Here is an 18983-nt window from a genome sequence, read left to right as displayed (position 1 = left end):
ACATCGGCAGTCTCGGATACGGAGTGTCCACAATCATGGCCCCCCGTCCTGGTCTTCCGGACGTGCAGATTTGCAGGATATTTTTCTGTAACGTGGGCAAAAAACGTGGGCAAAGAGACTTGTCTGGTTGTAGCCTCAAGGTTAGCACTGACCATGTCTTGTAGTGATTCAATGTTGGACGGTCTGCAGAGTTACCAGTTACGCGCATTGGACGTGGTTTGCGTTGGGAGACGCCGTGGCTAAATCACTACCCAACCGGCCAAGTCGCTTATTGGAATCACAGCGTTTCCATTCCGAGAGGGTTCCAAGGTGCTTCAGCTGAAGTCGACAGTTCAGCTGCCAACGTTGTGGAGGAGATTGTCGCAGCAGTTGGGGGCACCTGGGAAGATCGAATGCGGTTGGAGACCTGCGGGGGAGCGGGTCAGCGGGCCGTGCCACAGTCGGCAGGCCAGTGAAGCCGTGGAGCAGTGGACATGTGGCCCCGCCGTTGGTGGGTGTGGCGGGTGATAGCGATGCCTGGAAACGCCTGGAGACGCCCACTAGTACTACTGAAGAGAACAGTTGGAGCGGGGTACATTTGTCTGGTGGCATCAGATCGATGTCGTCAGCCAAAGAATAATGGACTTGATCACTACATTGACCCCTTCGAATGCAGCCAGTGATGCTGGCTAGTTTCCCAGCGGTTAGATTACGCTCGTGTCCTGGACCATCGAACTCTGCAAAAGTGAGCCTTCAGAACAGCAAAGTCACCCCAAGTCAGAAATCGTCACAGACCTGCAAGAACTTGTCCATTCGGTCAAGGATTCTGGAATCCAGCATCTAATCAGAGAAGGGACGTGAGACGAGGCTTTCCAAGAGCTGATGACAAGATGTCATCCATCCTGCTATGAAGGCGCAGGATAACTTACTCAACACCTGAATCGGCAGAAACAAAGTGTGCTCTCAAAACACAACCTGATCCATCAGTGAGGCAAAGCTAAGTGTGAAGCTAAGAGACCTGTCGATATCCACACGGACGACCTTCCTGAACTCGTCCAGCACAAGCAAGAGAGAATCCTACGCTCGCTTCACTGCAACCAGATCAATAAGCTAGAATCGAGGGTAGTTGCAGCACGCCGCAAGACTTTTGATTGGGCATTTCACGAGAACTCTACCGTCAACTACTTGCGATGGCTGCATTTCGGTAGCAGAGTGTATTGGATTATCGGGAAAAACACAAGCTTGTTTTTGCGGAAATTTTCTTCTGAAATGTCGGAACGGCCGTTCAAAAGACTAGAGGGGGCCTTCTTGGACCCTTTCTGAGGCGAGTACTACGGCAGGCGCCTCATCACATAGAGGATGCTCGTTCCGAACGGTGGTCTGCGTCATTTGCTTATGTTTTTCGTGCCTGGACGAGTGACGGGCTTCTGCAAACTTTAAGGACACTGGACACAAAGCGAGATACTATGATCTGATTTTGCTTCTGCATAAACGGGATTGATGAAAGCACGAATGGTGACTAAGAGCCCGTGGATCTGGTTTCTGACATGGCAACTTGGCCCAATTCCAACATTTGTACTTCAAGTCGGCCCTGGGATGACATGACCGCCGCATTTGAGCGAAAGGAATATAAAACTTTACTTACAGGACCTAACTAACGACTACATCAACAGGTACATTGATCATAAATTGGGCGAAGCACCAAGATTACGACAACCAAAAGCTGGAAATGAAGACCTAGCGTATGAAAATCACCCTGAGGTTACTAACAGAACCCAAGGAGTCCTGTGGGCTTACCTGGTCGTGCGATTCTTGCTTCGAGGCTTTTCCAATGGTGACGAAACATCAGATTTGCAGCACAGGCTACGAGAGCTGCCCTCTGGGTTAGAAGAATACTTGAATCGAATTCTCTCCACGCTAGAGAGTGTCTATAAATAACTGGCCACCAATATCAGCATCTTCCTTGAGCTGGCGTGTAAGTGCGATTTGGCCACTTTGAGGAAGCGGCGGTATGAAAGCTGGATCAAGCTGCACCTGCATGAAATCATCCTTTCTACATCACAAAAGAAGCGGCCTTTGCTTGCGTTGAAGGCGGACCAAAAGACAGACTGAACAATAATGGCGACATACCTCGTGGCGACGGGGAGAACCGAGGGTGAAGAGACTCTCAATATGTTCAAGCAAGATGTGGCGAGCCAGCAGATGGATCCATATCTTGGAAATCGGGGAGCTATAAGGAGGAATAAGTCCATAGAGTGACTTCACTGCGAAAAAGGCTACATTGGTAGACAGAGGTGTGATGACGGATGACGAGACATAAAGATTGAGATATGAGAAATATCAAGGGTTAGGGTTGTTTGAAGGTGGGGGAGCCACTACGGTACCGTTGATCAATTGATGTCGACAATCCACCAGGCAGGCAGGCCGTACCCGCTTGGTCCGTCAGGGCACGCCAGTACCTGCCTCCCTTGTAGCTACGGAATGCTTGTTGGGGACGACCAATTGGCACTTGATTGGAGTGGGGCTACCGGTGCTGTAGCCTGTACCCCCCGATTGAACATTCATTCAGGGTCACTGGATCATTGGCCTCATCCTTCCCCGGAACCATCATCGTCCACTTCTAAACCCACGTGCTCAACCACTTGACCGCTCAACCGCGCTACAGCTGGTCACCGCGTCGAATCTTTGTCACATGTGGCCTGGGAATCGCTAAAGTAGTTCTGCAATCCCGTAGGATCCTACGCGAGCACAGCATACTACAATCGACTACTGGTATTCGCCATTGCTTGGAACACGCTTCTTGCCCGTTGGACTACAATCAATCTGTTCATCATCCAGGCGTCAACGTTGCTGCCGCCTGCTCAGGCTGTCCCATATTGATTGCATTTTGTGCATCCTGGACTACTATAGGATCCGAAGCGATAAAGATCAACTCTGCGGCTGCATATCGTACGCGTAGTTCCCGACCCTTATTTCAGCATGTGTCGTGGGGACGCTATTTCAACCAGGCGTATATAACATCGCAACGCTAGCATTTCCGCTCATGCTTGTCGTTCAATCTTCGCCCACACCAATATCGTCAGCCAGTGAGACGAGCTCTACGGTCGTGAATGGCAAAAATTCATCATCGGGAGGGCTCGGTGTCTCCCACGAGCACAACACCGCAGAATACAACTCCCTCAAATGCCGAATCCCTCTTTCGAGTTCAGTTACCCCCAAGCCCCCGGATTCGCCTACAACCCGTATCGACTGATGCGACCGAGAGATCTGAGAACACAAAGCCGAACACAGAAGCACCAGATTACTGGAATGGGGGGAAACAACACAAACGTGTGTCCCCTACCGCAAACGGCCATGAGATTGCACCTGGTCGAGTAGACCAGAAGGGATCTCAGCCATCCCTTGGCGAGGCAGAGCACAATGTCGAAATCCCCGCCGCTTCTTCAGGAGACCATGATGGCTCTGCCGCAGCTGGGAGAAGAAGTGTCCAGTTTGCGAGGCAAGATCCTCAGCTGCTGTCTGCAGGCGGTCACAGCCGTCAAGGTTCATGGGATGGGCCCGAAACTCCTGGAAGGCATAAAACCTTGTCCATAATGTCCAAGATCAAGGCTTTAGCCAGCGCGCCCAACACTCCTTCGCTAAAATCTCCAATCGCGTCACCATTTGCCGAGCCTGGTTCTCAATCCGCTACCAACTCCCCTACTTCAACGCGCTTCGGTACTCGGCTTCCCGATATTCTTACTGAAGAGCAGTCTGACGTCGACGCCGACGCCGACGCCGACGCCGACGCTGATGCTGATGCTGATGCTGACGTCGACGAGACTGCTGATGAATCAGCTATCCCGGAGAATGGCACGCGAAAGAAGAAAAAACGCAGAATGAGGCGATTCGCAAAGGGACCTCTGTCGACGCCATCTACACCAAGTCGCTTCGCAAGCGATACGGACACATGGGGCGCATACAACCGCCTACTCCGGCGACGAGCCAGTATGCCAGATACCTCCATGGCGTCCGAAAATCCTGAGCAGGTATTGTCAGAAGGGGACACTAGGGGCGACCATAAACGACGACCTTTCAGGCGTGGACACTCATTCATGGGAACGACCACGCAACCACCTGGCGAAGGTGACGACCTGAACGACATGGAAAGTTCTGCCGTTGTTGGTCGCCGCAATGGCCATTTGCGACGAATCACTGTATTTGGCGGAGGCGGCGTTTCTGATGGTGATGCTATGACGCCCCGCCGGCCTTTCTTTAACTCTGAACGGGCCTCCAACTTTGGCGTACAAAAGTGGAAGCAGGTAAAAAGTACACTGAAGCTCTTGCGGCAGAAGAAGGAAGATCGGTTTGACTACTTTAAATCTGCAGAACTGATGGCGGAGCTTAGAGCTGGTGCGCCAGCAGTCTTGATGCTTGCTAGTATGATTCAAAGGGACGAGCACGGGAATAAGAGGATCCCTGTTCTCCTCGAACAACTGAAGCTCAAAATTAAAGATAGTTCGCCGATCCCGGATGACGATAAAGACAGACATTGGATTTTCACCATCGAACTTGAATACGGCAGTGGCCCGAGTCGAATGTGCTGGACAGTGATTCGAACCATCAGAGACATCTACAATCTTCACTTCAGGTACAAATTTGCTCTCAATAATGATAAGTATATGCTCGGCCGTGATCTTGGAGGGCGCCCGAAGCAGCCCAAGTTCCCATATTCTGCTTTCCCGTATCTGCGTCGAGCTCGGAACAAAGATGATGACAGCGATGAGGATGAACGGGCCAGTGTCCGGGCCGATGAGACTGCTGGAGAAGGCACAGGCGGAGAGGGTACCGCGCCTGAGGACCATGGAGACGGCACACATGACGAACAGCACCAGCCGATGAGGAAAAAGTCGCGTGCCAATTTATGGGGCATGAGACGACGCTCAACTGGATTTACGGACCCCGGGGAGCTGTCAAATGCTGAGGGCACCGCTCAAGCTATCGACATAGCCACACGCAGACAACGCTACGTGGAGAAACAAAGACGCATTCTTGAAAAATACCTATCAGAAATGATACGATGGCTCATGTTCAGAGCTGATAGCAACCGCCTTTGTCGATTTCTGGAGCTGTCTGCTCTTGGCGTCCGTCTTGCTGCAGAGGGCAGCTATCATGGCAAAGAGGGCTATCTGCACATACAGTCATCCAAGGGACTTGATTTTCGCCGAGTCCTGACCCCAGCAAAGGTCATTGCTCGCCACAGCCGTAAGTGGTTCTTGGTTCGCCAGAGCTATATCGTTTGTGTCGAGTCACCAGAAAACATGAATATTTACGACGTGTATCTGGTCGACTCCAAGTTTAGCATCAGCTCCAAGAAGAATGCGCTTCAACAGATCGGTTCAAAAGACAAGGCGAAGGAGATTGACCTCACTGTTGAGGCACCCCCCCAAAAGCACCATACTCTGACACTGCATACATCCGAGCGCAAAGTACGTCTGTTTTCAAGGTATCAGTCCGTCATGAAACAATTTGAGGATTCAATCAATGAAATGCTCAAACAGACTGCATGGTACGAGAAGAAGCGATTCGGCAGTTTCGCGCCTGTCCGAAATGGAGTCTTCGCGCAGTGGCTCGTGGATGGCAGGGACTACATGTGGAATGTCTCTCGGGCAATCAACATGGCCAGGGATGTCATTTACATTCATGACTGGTGGCTGAGTCCCGAGTTGTACACGCGCCGACCGGCGTGTATCAGCCAGAAGTGGCGTCTTGACCGGCTCTTGCAGAAGAAAGCCAGAGAGGGTGTCAAGATTTTTATCATCATCTACCGGAATGTCGAGGCCGCCATTCCCATCGATTCCGAGTACACCAAATTCTCACTATTGAACCTGCATCCAAATATTTTTGTACAACGATCGCCTAACCAATTCAAGAAGAACCAATTTTTCTTTGCACACCATGAAAAGATTTGTGTTGTTGACCACGACGTGGCCTTCCTTGGTGGTATCGACTTGTGTTTTGGCCGTTGGGACAGTCCGCAACACCCCATCGTCGATGATAAACCTACTGGATTTGAGATGACAGAGCGACCAAAGGATGCAGAGCACTGCCAGCTGTTTCCTGGAAAGGACTACTCTAACCCCAGAGTTCAGGATTTTTTCAGACTCAACGAGCCATACGAAGAAATGTACGATCGCAGTAAGGTCCCTCGAATGCCATGGCATGACGTTTCCATGCAGGTTGTTGGGCAACCAGCGCGAGATTTGACTCGCCATTTTGTTCAGCGATGGAACTATCTCCGTCGTGGACGAAAGCCAACCCGACCTTTACCGTTCTTGCTGCCTCCTCCAGATGCTAAATTGGATGAGTTGGAAGCCCTCGGTCTGACTGGAACATGCGAAGTGCAGATGCTTCGCTCCGCAACTACATGGTCTCTTGGAACAGACGAGACGGAACACAGTATTCAAAATGCTTACATCAAAATGATTGAGGACTCAGAACATTTCGTATACATGGAGAATCAGTTCTTCATAACGAGTACAGAAGCGTACAACACCAAGATTGTCAATCGCATTGGTGATGCTCTGGTCGAGCGCATCATTCGCGCCCACAAAAATGAGGAGGACTGGCGCTGTGCAATCATGATTCCTCTAATGCCTGGATTCCAGAATACAGTGGATGAACAAGAAGGGACCAGCGTCAGACTCATTCTTATGTGCCAATACAAGAGTATTTGCCGTGGGGAGCAATCCATATTTGGGCGGCTCCGTGCCCTTGACATCGAGCCTGAGGATTACATCGGCTTCTATTGCCTGCGCCAATGGGGTGTGATGAGCAACGATGCTCTCGTGACGGAGCAGCTCTACATCCATGCCAAGACAATCATTGTTGACGATCGTGTCGCTTTGATTGGATCTGCCAATATCAACGAGCGCTCAATGCTTGGGACACGAGACTCTGAATGCGCTGCGATTGTGCGTGACACAGACATGATTGAATCAACCATGGCTGGAAAGCCCTATCAAGTTGGACGGTTCGCGCATACTCTCCGACTGCGCCTGATGCGAGAACACCTGGGCCTCGACATCGACGAGATTCTGGAACAGGAACGACAGCAAGAGCTCGATCGTGATGTGTTTGAGAAGGAGATGGAAGAAATCTATCGCGAGGATAGTGCTGATCTTGGTGTTGGTTCAAGCAAGGCTCGGCGGAATAGTATCCTGACCCCTCGCCAGAGAAGTTTCAACTATGAACTTGACATGGAACATGCCAAGGCTCTTCAGGACACTTCTTTGCCATCTTCGGAGTCGGAGTCAGAGGCAAGGTCGAAGAAGGGCAAGGAGGCTCACGTCAGTATGAGCCCGCAACAGAAGAAGCAGCAGCAGCTAGACGTATCAGGATATGGCGAGGACCAGTGGAAGCTCGCAGAGCAGTCCGGCTTGGATGAAGGCCGAGACTCTGTCATAGTTGGCGGTCGTGAAGTGTTGGTACACGACATGAATTCTGAGGGCAGGGGAACCATCTGTCAGCCGAAGCCACCTCATGAGCTTGTTATCATGTCTGACAATCAACACCTTGGAAATGAGGGTCATGGAACCGGAGATCTCCCACCTATGCCTGCGATGAACCGACGCACAACAGAGCAACTTGGTCTCCTTCGACCCGCCCAGCTACCACCTCTTCCAGTTGCTGATGACACTGACATTGGTGGGCCGGCGGTACACGTCGACCCTACAACTGGTCGTCCAAAGAGCGGCGCTTTTCATCCAATGGCTGCAGATATCACACCAACGGACATCTCCAAGGACTGCATGCGGGATCCGCTCCTCCCTAGCTTTATCGATGATGTTTGGAATCGTGCAGCTCTGAACAACACCAAGATTTACCGCCGAGTTTTCCGATGCATGCCAGATTCAGAAGTTAGGACTTGGCAAGAGTATCGTGAGTACGTGGATTACGGAACGCGTTTCCGTGCGAGCATGGAAGGCAAGCCTATTGGAGAGGAGTCCATGTCAAAAGCCGAGACCAACAATCAGGTTGAGTCTACTGCTGGCGGAGCGGGCATCGGAGCGCCTGGCCCTGAAGCAATTGTAGCTGCCGCCAAAGAGAAGACAATGAACAAACTTCCATCGCTTGAGCAAGATATAGGCAAACTTGATATCACGGTGGCGAAAAATGGTGACGCGGAGTTAATCGAGGAATCAATGGAACCAGTTCAACATACACGTGGTCCTCTTGATTCGAACCCCGTCCAAGGAGCTGAAAAGATTGCGGATGTTTCGCCAACAACAGTACCAAATGGCTACACAGGCGTTCCTGGACCTGAAGACGCCCCTGCTAAGCTTCTTGAACCACAGGCTAGCAGGAATACGGACCGCAAGACAGCCTTCGCTACATTGGACAAGCCGCCCTCGCGGGAGACTCCCAACATCCCGACGCAAGCTCAATTCGGGTCCGTCAAAAAGCGTCGTCGTGCCAACACCAAAGGGAGCCGTCGTGGATTCTCCCTCGACGACATGCCTTCTAGAGCCGATGCCGAAGAGCTACTCAAATTGGTCCAAGGCAACATTGTCCAGTTTCCGTACGACTGGTTGTTAACCGAGGAGCAGAATGGAAACTGGGGCTACCAAGTAGATGGTGTTGCTCCGTTGTCAATCTAGTAAGTTGGCCCTAGCCTTGTCAATATGGTAATCTAACTCCCTCGTGTGTAGTGACTAGTACAGAGTACAGCCTGTCAAATATGGCAGTGGGAGACGGAGACATTTAAATATTTACAGAGTTGGTAAAACTGGCACACAGAAAGTTGTTTGCATTGCAAAAGGAGTTTCGTCTTTTAGCTGCATAGCAAAAAATTCGGCATGCTTTTTTTTTTTTTATCTCTCAAGGGAAGCATACACACGGCGTTAAAATCCCGCCTTTTTTTTTCTCTTCTTCACCCTGAACACGCATAATATTACATCGAACCTGGTTTCATATGTCATACATTGTATAGAGCTGATTGTAATCGAAAACATTTTTATTCATTACATGCTCATTTGTACACTTGAATATTCACTTTGTCAATACACGGCATAAAATGCCACTGCAACTTGGTGTCCATCAAACTCGCTCACTGACCCAGATCGCTCCCCTACAACCCGCCCTTATAACTCCAGTCAACAACCAATGCGGCTCTGCCTTCTTCGCATCATGCTCAACCGCATGGTCCAAATGCTCCAGCTCCTCATCCCGTATCCTTCTCAGTGTCTTTACCAGCTCCCCAATCTCGGCACTGACTTCGTAGCCCTCTGCCTCCCACTGCGTAATCATCTCCAGTATCTCTCGAATCTGGTTATTGTAATGGTCCCCAATCTCGGTCTCGACCGCCTCCGTACATGCCATTGCTGCCTCGCGGCCCATCAGGGCAGTTGACCAGCCTAGACCTGTGGCGAGGACCGACCACAGAGGGTAGAGCGCCGTCGGACGCACGCGGTGCTTGTGGATGAGGTTGTTGAACGTTGCAAAGTGCCCGGCTTCTTGGTCGTACATGTGCGCCATCAGCGGCCGGAGATGGGGGTGCTGGCGGACGACGAGCGGGGTCTGGGCTTTGTAGATGAGCGTGGCGGCAAGTTCGCCGGCTTGGTTGACACGGAGCTGAGAAGGTTCGTCAGTGATGATTTCATGTACGTGGGGACCTGGGATCAGATTTCTGGCGGAGTTGGACGGACAGCGGAGGAGAGGAAGTCGCGTTGTTCTCGGGTCAACGGCTTGCGCTTCTTGGTGTTGGACGGGGGTTCGGACGAGGTCTGCGACAGGGAAGAGGTGGTTGAGATTGTTCGACAGGACGGGAAGCTGAAGAGCTTGGAGGGGGCTAGACCCCGTATGGGCCTGCAAAGGCATCGGGTTGAGGCCATGTTTGCTGGTTGCTTCACCAATTGGTGGTTTTGTGGTTGTTGGAAGAGCGTGAATGCGATAAGATCGAACGATGCTGGCTCGGGCGGGAGATGACGCCGAGCGGGTTTTGGAGGTGCGCCGGGAGACTCGCCGATTGGACAGTGGGAGGCAAAGAGACCGAGTACCTGGGTATCGCGCTCAAAATATAGTTACCATGGTACCTACCTAGGTACTCCGTAGGTGCCTCGTAGTCTACTAGATACCGCTTTTATTAGTAGTACATAAGGCGTTACGATACTAGTAAATATTTTTGACCGTCCAAATATAATCCCTCTGCGTTGCAATGCCAAGGGAGATAGCTCCTGTTTTCTTTAAGCCGATAATGACATTGACAGAATGATTGCGATTGAGCTATGGCCAGTGATATACGGGCGGCTTTTCTTATATATTTAAAGAAAGGAACATGTACTTTCTTGCTTATGGTGCCACAGAATGGAATATATTTACAATGGAACAAAAAGATGTGCTCATTAAACAGACAGTGTGAATACCTCAACGGCCGAGGAAATGGCACTGTATACACAACCAGGACAAACGTTTTGCCGATGCAGCGGCCGACAAGAAGTAACCTCCGTTCTTGCGCGCCACACGAGTAGAAGCCAGGCCCAATGGGGAGCGCTCACTCGATTAACGACCAAAGGTCCTGCAACTATAAGCTTGCTTTCTTTTTGTTCGCCTGTCCTATTGTCATCGTCCCTCGCGATTGTTTCGCTGCCGCCATCCTCATCTCCCTTGACCACACGGTTCCGACCTCTTTCTATTAGAGGAGCCATCGACTTGGACTGTTCTAACGCCCAGTCGTGACTTGTCGATCCCACGAGTTGTCTTGCGAACCTGAGCAGAGATTGCCGTTTGAAACTCGCCGCTAGACCGCCCATCACACACGATACCATCATGTCTGACATCGAAGATGAACTCCTTGCCCTCGCGGGTGGTGACTCTGAAGACGAAGGCTCTGTCCGCAGCCGCGGTGGCTCAGAGTCGCCGCGTCGCTCAAGGAATGATGCTGGCAAATCGAAGAAGTCAAAACGGCGTGCGAGGCAGGATGATTCCGAAGAGGAAGGTGAAGCGTGAGTATCACCTTGTGGGACCCGTGTGCAGCGCATTGAACGAATTTACTGTATCTGTCATCACTCGTGGCTATCCTCGTTTGCCGTTGCTCATAAAATACGTTGCTAACGGCTCAATGCTCGTTCCCCTCTATCAGATCCTCAGCCCCTTCATCACCAAACTCGCTGGAATCAGCACCCATGGACGAATCCGATTCAGACGCTGAGCCCGCGCCGAGGGGTGGTGGTACCGACGAAGATGACAAGTATCCCGTGGACGGCAAGTTCACAAGCGAGGCAGAAAGGGCTGAAATTATGGCCATGCGAGAAGTTGACCGAGAGCGAATTCTCGCGGAACGTATGGACGAGGTCGAACGCCAGCGACAGAGGCGCCGTCTCAGGCAAATGATTGAGGAGACGGAGCGCAGGAATGTCAAAAAGAAGCGTAGCGCCGACACCGCAGAGCTGGAGGACGGCCAACGAAAGGCTTCACGGCAGCGTACCGGTAAAGGCAACGAGTCTGCCATGGACTCTCTTCGCAGAGCTCGTGCAGAGAAGGCCAAGCGCAAGGAAGACAAGACACGCGGACGAGATTATTCCCCCGTACGGCGAGATTCGGATGAAGAGGAGAGTGGTGATGATTTTAGCCGCGCTAGGTCCCGAACACCCGAGAAGGAGCAAGAGAAAGAAGCACCACCCGCTGAGCTGAAGGACTTTGAGCGTGTACGGCTTGGCAGAAATGAGTTTGCTCAGGTTTGCTTCACACCTGGGTTTGAGTCTGCCATTACCGGTTGTTATATCCGAATTGCTCTAGGCCCTCACCCAGAGACCGGGGTTGAGCAATATCGCATGGCAGTTATCAAGGGTGAGTAGCTTCATGAGCGAGGATATGCGAGGTCGGGCTTCTAACCAGACATAACATGTAGGCTTCACCACTAGCCGTCCATACGCTCTTACCGGGCCTCAGGGGCCGTTTGTCACGGATCAATACGTCAAAGCCGCACATGGCAAAGCGGTCAAGGAGTTTCCTTTTATTGCTGCCTCAAGCGGCAAGTTTACTGATGTAAGTGTGCATTCTAGCTGGCTTGCATCAGCGGGACGACTTTCTAATTACTCGCATAGAATGAGCTCAACCGTTATCAGGTGGCATGCGCCAATGAGAACGTCAAGCTGCCCACAAAGTCATATCTAGCAGATAAGATTGATGAAATCAACAACCTGATCAACCACAAATGGACGAGTGAAGAGATCAAAGCCCGTTTGGCCAAGAGGAATGAACTCAAACGTCGGTTCGACCCTACTGAAAGGGAGCGTGTTGGCAAACTGCTTGATGAGGCCGTGGCTCGTGGTGACGAAACCAAGGCTCAGGAACTCCAGGAGGAGCTCGAGCAGCTTGGGACGCAACGCCTGGCCTTTAGGACAACCCTAGGCTCATCAAGGGACATGGATGGGCCCCGGGCCGCAACAGAACAAGACCGCCTGGCAGAGCGCAACCGCGAAAACAGACGGATGAATGCCGAGCTCGTCCGCAAGGCCCAGCTCAAGGAGAAGGCCAGAGCGCGCGAGATCGAAATGGCCCTTAAGCGGGGCGAGCAGGTCGCCGATGACCCGTCGCGACGACTCCGGACAAAGGCCAAGTTTGTGCACGATGTTAATGACACGCCCCAGAAGCTGTCTGCCAATGGTAGCGAAGCCAGCACGCCGGCAAACGGCACGCCCAAGGTTGCTGCTACTAAGCCCGAGATGCTGTCCCACCTCGCCAAGCTACAAGAGAAGAATTACTCGGAGAGCAATGGCGTGCCGGGGATTCATAAGCCGCTCATGGATGATGATGTGATTGGGGCGTTGGACCTGGACATTGACGTGGAGATTTAGATAGGGCATTCGTCGTGATTTAGTCGGTGAAGTTGGTAACTTAGGGCAGGCATCGGTGCATTAATGGCGTTTTAGAGAAAGCATTGCGCGGAACGGGATATTGAGGGACGGGCTACACATTTATGAAAAGAAACAGGTTTAATAAGGCAGTATATCACCAGTTGGCCAGGCGCATGTAATCTGAATAGTGTCATGTCGTAATTCGTCATATCCGCCTTGGGGGAGGGAAAAAAGGGAAAAAAAATTTGCCACAGAACCCCGTGTGCGCTCACAGATATTTCCCCCATGTCCCCATCATGATCCCCGTCTATTTAGTCCCTCTTTATCTGTCGCTTCGTCTTGCGATCCAAGTCATCCAACTTGCCCTGGACATGCTTCCTGTACCAAAAGAACAGCTTGGCGAGCAGATGCCTCGTGACAATGTCCACGGCCAGCGCAACAGTCTGCCTAACCGAGCTGCGGTGGCGCCCCGGCGCACCGTCGTCCACCTCGTCCTCGTACCGCCGGCACACGTCGAGATACAGCCCGGGGTCGTCCGTCACCACGCCGTCCACGACCCTGCCGCCCGCGCCGGACCCGGGCCGCCGAGGCACGTTGCGCTCGATACACCACCGCATCCAGCGCGGGTGGTTGACGGTCCAGGCGTACAGCGGGCGCCGCGCCGCGCGCACGTCTTGCATGAACCGCCGCCCCTGGTAGGGGCGCACGAGCGTGTGGAAGGCCATGTTGAAGCCCATGTTGGGGATGGGCAGGAAGTGCCGCGCGTACGAGAGCGAGAAGCCGATGTGGGCGACGGGGTAGTCCGGCAGGGTTCTACGTGAGGCTTTGAGCACAGAGGCCTATTTTATTTAGGGGAATCTTTTTGTTAGCTTTCTCTTTTTTTTTTCCCCCCCCTAACAAGAACGTGCCAAAATCTTACATTCCAGCATCCAAGGACGATGCGGCTCTGCCATGGTGTTGAGGGGGGGACTTGGGCTATGGCGCTGCTGATGGCGTCCAACAGGTCTTGGGGGTCGTCGTCGAGCTGTTTCCCTACGGTCAGATGGTGTGCTGTACATTTTCTGGGAGGAGTATGCAGAGGATGACGGCCGACCTTGATGTCGAGCAGGACCCAGGGCCGATGGCTGTGCTCGTCGCCTTGCAGCTTGTCTGCTTCGACGAGCCATTCTAGCAGATCCTGGAGCCGGGGCAGGCCCTGCTTCGGCTCGCGGAGCGTTTCCACGGTGGACAGGTATTCCCAGTCGCAGTCGGCTAGCTTCCTGTCTATCCCGAAGCACCGAGTGAGGGTTGCGTCCTGGAACCGACATTAGCACCGGGGATTTTCTACGCCCGAGTTGGCAGAGCCTCACATGCGACAGCACGGCTACTCCGTCCCTGGACAGATGCACATCCGTCTCAATCGCGTGCGCGCCAGCCTCGACGGCGCCCTTGAAGGCACCCATCGTGTTCTCCGGCCACGAGGCCTTGTACCCTCTATGCGCGATGGCCTGCGGTAGGAAGCGCGCGGGATCTCGCTTGGACGGAAGGGCGGTTGCCCACGGGGCTTTTGTATTCGGGGGTTAGCAGGCCAAGGATGCCGGTATGTATATACTAATGTTTCCACGCTCACCCTCTGGAATATCCCATGACGTGTCGCCCCCTTGCAGCAGCGCATCCTTCTCATCCGCCATCTTGACGACAACAATGTGGCCTGCGTCGTCCTTGAGCGACCAGTCTCGGATAGGGCGGCTGCGAAGACGGAGTTTGGAGGGCGGGACGGTGTGGAAGCGCGACGACGGCGTGGTCGAAAAGGTGAGGACAGAGGGAAAATGGTGTTTTTGTAGATGCAAGATGAGTGGGCGGATGCGGCTCGCGGGGTTCATGCAATGTATGAGATGGGACGGCGGTACACGGTGGTTATTGCTCTATTTGCCGATGCGCATTGCGATGGAGATGGAATGTTTACGGTCGGAGTTTAGCATGGGGCTGCGCCGTTTTGGCCTTCGGGTATGCCGGTAGAATGGGACACTTTGCCATTATTGAACGGGTTTAATGAAAACGGGATGGGCGGCTTTGAATCTTGTGGCGTACCAGCGAGGAGGTGTGATTCTGGGTACAAGTGAGAATGTGCGTCGACGTACCTGCCCAATTCACCACAATGGTTAACGCAGTTTGCAAAGCAGTTTTGCCCAGTGAGGCCGTTCGCAACTGATAAATATTGACTCAAATAAGCCCATGTAGTTACAGCCCGGTAAATCTGGGGCAATGGCAGCACAGCTTCCAAATCCTACACATACATACGCCGCTGACAATATCCAAAGCTTGCCGTCTGTTGATATATCAGTACCCAGCATCCTCAATGCCACCGAAGCCCATCACAGAAATACCAGTATTCCGTCATAAAGAGAACAAGTCAGAGAAAAACAAATAAATAGAACGACGCTACACCCTCCATATCATCGGTCCCTCCTAAACGCCAGCTAGCACCCAACAAATGACAAACAATACCGATTCGATCTATCGTCCATACCAGAAAGCCAAACAATAATCCGAAATAGGGCGCAACAGCAAACCTCAGCTCTTCTCACAAAGGAAATCCCTCGAGGTCGAAGCCATAGGCTTCTGGCATGTGCAATTTATTGAATTCTGCGCTTCCCACGCTAAGGCCCAACTCTGACGGAGCAACTTCTTCGCCAGAGCTCAAACTTTCGTCACTCATGCTAAGCACGCTTTGTGGCGGCTCCGGATTCCGTCCAAAGTCACCAACGTTAATGCTGCTCACGTCCCAAGACTCTGGCGACCAATCAGCACCAGCACTGTTCGAGTTCGCGGGTACTGTCTCACTTGGGAGGCCTGCACCACCATAGATGGCATCGTAAACATTGTTATCCATCGATCCGAGCAGCGCCTCCCATTCAGAACTGCACACGTCCGCCATCTTTGCTGTAGGGTCGACGACGGCCATCATTTGACCGGATGGCGATACTGACAATCCTGGCGTCTGCATGCGGGATTTCCCAGCGGGTGAAGACGCACCAGTATGGGATGGGGTGTTGTTCAGGGACAAATAATCAAGATTGGGAATGACGCGGGATATCGGAGTGTTAGTGCTAATGCTATTTGGTTGTGTTACTACTGACAAACGGTGACCTTGGTAGTTGGTCGATGCCTCAGAAGAGGTGACGCTATCAAAGGACTGCCGCGATCGAGGATAAAACTCTGTTTCCAGGGTATGGGTATGGGTATTGGGCATGGTCATGCGACGCATTCCGTCGTGCTCCTGTTGAAGTTCTGATTTCTTTTTCGAGCCTTTTGAGGACGAACGCTGTGATGGTGCCGCCATTGGTGCTTGAGGTGGAAGAGGGCTTGGATGTTCGTCAACCCGGATAAGATTGGCTGCAATGCGGGCCAGATCGATGCATCCCGGAGCCTTGGCTTGACTCATCGACTTGATAGCAAAGTTGACAAGTTTCTCAATGTCGCGGCTCAATTTACTGTCCGCCTTCAGATCGACGACCTGGTAGAGAAGCGTCAGGCCGCAGAGGGCCAGGAGGTCAAATTTATTGAGACAGAACGAGAAGCTCATGTTTCTCTCCTCGAGCAGCTGAACGATTTGAATGATTCGCTTGCTGGAGTCCGCAATGGAAATGAGGGCGGGTGCGGCCTTCGCACCAAGGCTAGAGCCAACAGCGGGACGATAGATTAGGGTTCGGATATGATAGTACGCCAAGGCCTGCGCATGTCATGGTTTAGCAAATGGCAGTTCCGACGGGGAGAGGCGGAAGTATAAACCTACCAGGATGGGAGATCTGCTTCCAGTCACGTCTGTTGATGGCTTGTCTTGAGAGAAGTTCAGTCGTAAATGCGCGGGTAATTCGTCGTACCAAGCATCAAGATCCGCCTCAAAACTAGTCATTTGTTGAAGAGAGAGCTCATGGTTGGCCACTGCAGGATAGTTCTTTTCCAAAATTGCTGCCATGATCCGAGTGGCCCGGAAAAGAGCCAGGGCGCTGGACAATCTAGTATGTTCTCCCGGCAATGTAGGTTGAAATCCCTTCTCGGTAATGTATTCATCATCTGTATCAGATGGATATTCCGTGTGGATGTCGTCCTCCCTGAGCATTTTTGGCAGCCCAAGGGTAGCAGCAGTAAAGCTACATACGATACTGTCAGATACGACCCGGGCGCAGACCTGATACACTGTCCAACTTACCAGTCAAGAGTATAAAGAGTCCAAAACACCTTTTTCCTCGTCTCCAAAGTCAAGGCCCCGAAAGAAAACCGCTTTTGGCTCTGATGCAGCCCGAGTCGGTGCGACAGCCCAATGGCCAGCCCCTTGAAGTGCTGGACTCGCTTATTGTCTGCCCTAACCGCGCAATACAGGAGCGCAAGGATGAGACACTGGAGCGTGCTCATAGTGTTCTGCAGAACCATCGATTCAATAGCTTTGGCCCACTGCTTTTCACAAGCGGCCAGTTGCGGGTAGTCGGGTTGTTCAGATGAGACGCCGGCAATGCTAAAAACAAGATGCAGCTGGGCGATTTTGTGATGGCACTTGACCTTTTCGGGATCGGCCACGAACTCTTCGTAGATGCGAAGAAAGGTAGGCTTATGCAAAACCGGAAACAGTGGTGCCCACTCCTGGAAGTAGACGTTGACACACCGGTCGGAAAAGATGCGAGGAGGTAGGCGGGAGACCTGGCTAGGTTCTTCCTGAGTCAATTGCGCGCATCCTTGAACGTGTAGAAAGGCTTCTGGATTAAAGTCATTGCACGATTTCCCACTCTGTCTAAGTTTGTGCTTGAAGGAGGCTGTTGGGAGGCGGTTAGTTGGCGCTGCTACAGTGAGGCCTACGATGGGAAAGTTGACGTACTGATAAATGAACGGCCACTGGACGAACCCATGAAGTAGGAATCTGAATTCTCGACGCCAAAAAGCAACGGCGAGCCTTGCACGCGGAAAGTATCCTCCTTGGCAGTAGATGCGGGACTGTCCTTGGAGGCGTCTGGCGACGGCAGTGTGTTGGAGACAGATGTGAGTGATGGTTGGCGATGGTGGTTGCCGTGCATGGCGGAAAGCATATCTATCTTCTCGTCCTTTTCGTCCAAGAGGTCTTTGAGCTCTCTGACCTCGGTTTCTAATTGCCGAACTCGCTCCTCTAACGACTCTGTGTATCCACGGGGAAAGGCCCGGCGACTCAGCTTGTCGCTGGTCCGGCACTCGAAGCCGACATTGGCACATTGTGAGCAAGTCGGACGAACGCCATCACAACGAATTTTCTTGCTGCGGCACCGGTCACAGGCCTGGGCAATGCGGCTTTGAGCGCTATTGCCCACCTTGATGACCTTCATAGGCAGGATGCCTGGCATTTTGGCAACGCCCTGGGATTAATTGACTTGGTAGATTAAAACGTTGCGCACTCGGTATCTTATCGAAGTGGAAGACGGGCAAATGATGCGTATAATGTGTAGTGTTGGAAGCCGTTGAGCCGTTGAGCTCGTCCTGCTCGATAACTTTGCAGGCTGGGAAGTATGCGCTGAGGTAGACGTCGATTGGCGAGTTCACGCCAGGGCTCCCCTCCTACCTCTTGTCTGGGCTGCGCTTCTCGAAGACGCGGGACAAATTCTCTCCCCAGATGTCTAGAATGACTAGGGATGCAGGCTCGATTTTTCTTCTGTTGTTGTTGCTTCTCTTTCGTCCCGGAACTCGCAAAGAGATGTATCCGTAGTCCCTGCTTTCTGACCCTGTGAAAGTTCCTCGTTGTCGGCGGAGGCGGAAGGACACAACAAGGAGTCAAGTTGGCGTGCTCGTCACCAGAGTGGGGAGGTTTATTGAAGTTGGAAGCGAAGAAGAGAAACCGTCATGGGATAAGTAGAAGTGGGCCGGGCAAGAACAGCGTGAGAAGACAAGGGATAGATATGTGGAGTGGACGATGAAATGATGAAATGGGAATGGAGATGTCCGGGGCAAGATGGTCATGGTCGGACTTTTTTGACTGTTCTGACTGCTGCGAGCACGGCCGGCTTGAGGGTGAGGGCGCCTCTTGTTAGCTTCGACTGATCCAATGGTCGACCGGTCGGTTCGTCGCCTCAAGGCAATGTTCAATCTTGTCCTAGATCTCGGGGGGCATGTACAGTGCAGGCTACGAGGAGTGTCGACGAAAGGATTCCGGGGAAAGTGCAATCGGGA

At 52.4% G+C, this 18983-nt stretch overlaps 5 protein-coding genes across 7 annotated transcripts; 2 read left to right on the top strand and 3 right to left on the bottom strand.

Moving 5' to 3' along the window:
- Window positions 1-600: 600 nt before the first annotated feature.
- Window positions 601-10046, top strand: SPO14_1 (Phospholipase D1). 2 transcript variants are annotated; one of them, XM_066118254.1, is made up of 3 exons: window positions 601-724; window positions 833-8617; window positions 8670-10046. In XM_066118254.1, the coding sequence occupies exons 2-3, from the start codon at window positions 3090-3092 to the stop codon at window positions 8674-8676; spliced, it is 5535 nt and encodes a 1844-aa protein (XP_065976856.1). In that variant the 5' UTR covers window positions 601-724; window positions 833-3089; the 3' UTR covers window positions 8677-10046. The 2 variants fall into 2 exon arrangements, with proteins under 2 accessions (XP_065976856.1, XP_007807491.2); XM_007809300.2 differs by lacking the exon at window positions 601-724 and having other exon boundaries at window positions 3438-10046.
- On the bottom strand, window positions 8919-10046 carry COQ7_1 (ubiquinone biosynthesis monooxygenase Coq7). Of its 2 annotated transcripts, XM_066118253.1 has the most exons (2): window positions 9666-10046; window positions 8919-9591 (listed from the first exon to the last, which is right to left on the bottom strand). In XM_066118253.1, exons 1-2 carry the CDS (start codon window positions 9849-9851, stop codon window positions 9058-9060), a joined length of 720 nt encoding a protein of 239 aa, XP_065976855.1. In that variant the 5' UTR covers window positions 9852-10046; the 3' UTR covers window positions 8919-9057. The 2 variants fall into 2 exon arrangements, with proteins under 2 accessions (XP_065976855.1, XP_007807492.1); XM_007809301.2 differs by having other exon boundaries at window positions 8919-10046.
- A 451-nt stretch (window positions 10047-10497) lies between these two features.
- On the top strand, window positions 10498-14359 carry RTF1_1 (RNA polymerase-associated protein rtf1). Its single transcript, XM_007809302.2, has 4 exons — window positions 10498-10961; window positions 11099-11805; window positions 11867-12003; window positions 12063-14359. Exons 1-4 carry the CDS (start codon window positions 10786-10788, stop codon window positions 12813-12815), a joined length of 1773 nt encoding a protein of 590 aa, XP_007807493.2. The 5' UTR covers window positions 10498-10785; the 3' UTR covers window positions 12816-14359.
- On the bottom strand, window positions 13127-14257 carry GDPD1_2 (Lysophospholipase D gdpd1; the record flags this gene model as incomplete). Its single annotated transcript, XM_066118252.1, has 4 exons — window positions 13127-13654; window positions 13735-13839; window positions 13909-14109; window positions 14165-14257. The coding sequence occupies 4 exons, from the start codon at window positions 14255-14257 to the stop codon at window positions 13127-13129; spliced, it is 927 nt and encodes a 308-aa protein (XP_065976854.1).
- A 624-nt stretch (window positions 14360-14983) lies between the features above and the next one.
- GDPD1_1 (Lysophospholipase D gdpd1) lies at window positions 14984-18946 on the bottom strand. The gene is made up of 4 exons (XM_066118251.1): window positions 17668-18946; window positions 17008-17605; window positions 16591-16948; window positions 14984-16527 (listed from the first exon to the last, which is right to left on the bottom strand). The coding sequence occupies exons 1-4, from the start codon at window positions 18161-18163 to the stop codon at window positions 15379-15381; spliced, it is 2601 nt and encodes an 866-aa protein (XP_065976853.1). The 5' UTR covers window positions 18164-18946; the 3' UTR covers window positions 14984-15378.
- Between the last annotated feature and the right edge of the window lie 37 nt (window positions 18947-18983).

This window comes from Metarhizium acridum, assembly GCF_019434415.1.
Source record: "Metarhizium acridum strain ARSEF 324 chromosome Unknown scaffold_29, whole genome shotgun sequence".
NCBI lineage: Eukaryota > Fungi > Ascomycota > Sordariomycetes > Hypocreales > Clavicipitaceae > Metarhizium > Metarhizium acridum.
Note: the sequence above shows the minus strand (reverse complement) of the source record. Positions and strands in the feature narration are given on the sequence as shown.